We start from the raw sequence: 1,916 nt of genomic DNA on the forward strand, positions 1-1,916 counted from the left end.
AGTGAATACCTTGTAAGAGAGGAAAACCAAGTAACATTTTTTTCTCCAATGAGCTCTATGTCCTGTGAAATTCAGGAACTACTACTAACATGGTCTTTTACATTTTTGTCATCAATAATTTTTTTCAGCCTTTTTCAACTGTAAAATAAATATACATCTCTTGCTTGATTAATCCATCGAAGTCCAATAGATATGGAATGTATTTTCTTAGGAATGAAAGTGAAATAGCATAGTGTATTGCAGAAACAATCTAAGTACTCTTTTTTCCTGGTGATAGTTGTCAACTCCTTCTCTACCCTTTACCTCAAATTCCTCATCCAAGAAGTGATGGTAATGGAGTATATGATCACTGTGGTAATGTCCAGTTTAAGGTATATAGTTCTTTGAACTTATAACATAGGGCACCATTGATTCTCAATATTTAACCAGCTGGAAAAAGTAGGACATTATTGTAACATTTGTATACATTATACAATTCTAACAATTTGCTGTTGAGATCGTTTACCGCTTCCTTTTCTAGGCTCTTCCATTAATTTTGGTATCATTTCTCCTGAATCTCTGAAGAAAAATGGTATCTAGTGAGTTGATCTTTGGTGTGGCATTCTTCTTTCAATGTGCCATTGGCTTTGTAGGCAATTCACTGCTGTTAATGCTCTATGTTTTTATCTCCTTCAAAAAACCTCAACAGAAGAAGCCGATGGATTTGATACTTGCTCACTTGACTGTGGCCAATATCGTAACACTTTTCACCAGAGGCATCCCAGAAATCATGTTTTCTTTTGGAATGAGACATTTTTTAGATGATTTAGGGTGTAAGGCACTCATGTACATTTACAGAGTTGCCCGGGGACTTTCTGTCTGCACAACAAGTATTCTAAGTATGTTCCAGGCCCTCATTATCAGTCCCTACAACTCTGTGTGGGCAAGCATCAAAGTTAGAGCCCCCAAATACATTTTACATTATTTCCTGTTTTTCTGGGTCACCAATGCATTGATCTACATCAGGGTCATTGAAGTCGCCGAAGCAACAAAAAATGACACAGTTTCTTCTTATCTTTACATTTCACACATTTATATAGTAACATTAAAAGAAAAGGATACCCAATATATGCCTGCATTCACGTTTGGTATGATTTTTCATGACCTTATCTTTCACTTCCTTATGGGCTTGTCTAGTACCCACATGGTGTTTCTCCTCTATAGACACAGAAAGCAAGTGCAACACATTTACAGCAGTAGTCATTCTGCTAAAACCTTCCCTGAGGTCAAGGCCACACAGACTATCCTCTTGCTTGTGACCTGTTTTGTGTTATTTTACTGGCTCAACAACTCTATCATCTTACATCAGATTTTTACTTTGTCAAAAGACGCTCAATTTGACACAATCTCAAGTTTTTTTTGTGCATGTTTCCCAGCCCTCTGTCCACTCTTACTCATTGGGAGTGAGCATCGTATCCCAAAGCCTCATTGTGTACCTGGAAAGACACAAAGATCTCATAAAGCTTTTAGGGATGGATTAGTCAACCCATGAATCTAATCTTCCCTCTACAATTTTATGAATTTCAGTCTTCTAATTCTGGAACTAATGTATAGTTTGACAACTAGGAATTTTAAAAATACACATAGAAATACAGGTAAAATAACATAGTTAATACAAAAAAGTTAGCATCCTGTAACCAAATTTGAAAGGAAATTTCTTTCTCACCCCTGATTATTGGAATGATCATCAGGAAGACTCAGGCACATTTTTAATGCTCATATTAGACACCCGCTTCGTCTAGGGTAAGTCATGTTACAATTACAGGCCACATTATACTTTTTTGTAAAATGATAGGTTTGCATGAAATGCATATTGCTACTTATTTGGAGTGTCCATGGATATTAAATTGAGGACATTGGAATTAATGTCATCAGTG

The 1,916-nt window shown here is 36.2% G+C and overlaps 1 protein-coding gene across 1 annotated transcript; it reads left to right on the top strand.

Annotated features, from left to right (window-relative positions):
• The first annotated feature begins 568 nt into the window (after positions 1-568).
• Positions 569-1,531, top strand: LOC140516902 (vomeronasal type-1 receptor 3-like). Its single transcript, XM_072627753.1, has one exon. It carries the CDS (start codon positions 569-571, stop codon positions 1,529-1,531), a length of 963 nt encoding a protein of 320 aa, XP_072483854.1.
• The last annotated feature ends 385 nt before the right edge of the window (positions 1,532-1,916 follow it).

This window comes from Notamacropus eugenii, assembly GCF_028372415.1.
Source record: "Notamacropus eugenii isolate mMacEug1 chromosome 2 unlocalized genomic scaffold, mMacEug1.pri_v2 SUPER_2_unloc_1, whole genome shotgun sequence".
Taxonomy (NCBI): domain Eukaryota; kingdom Metazoa; phylum Chordata; class Mammalia; order Diprotodontia; family Macropodidae; genus Notamacropus; species Notamacropus eugenii.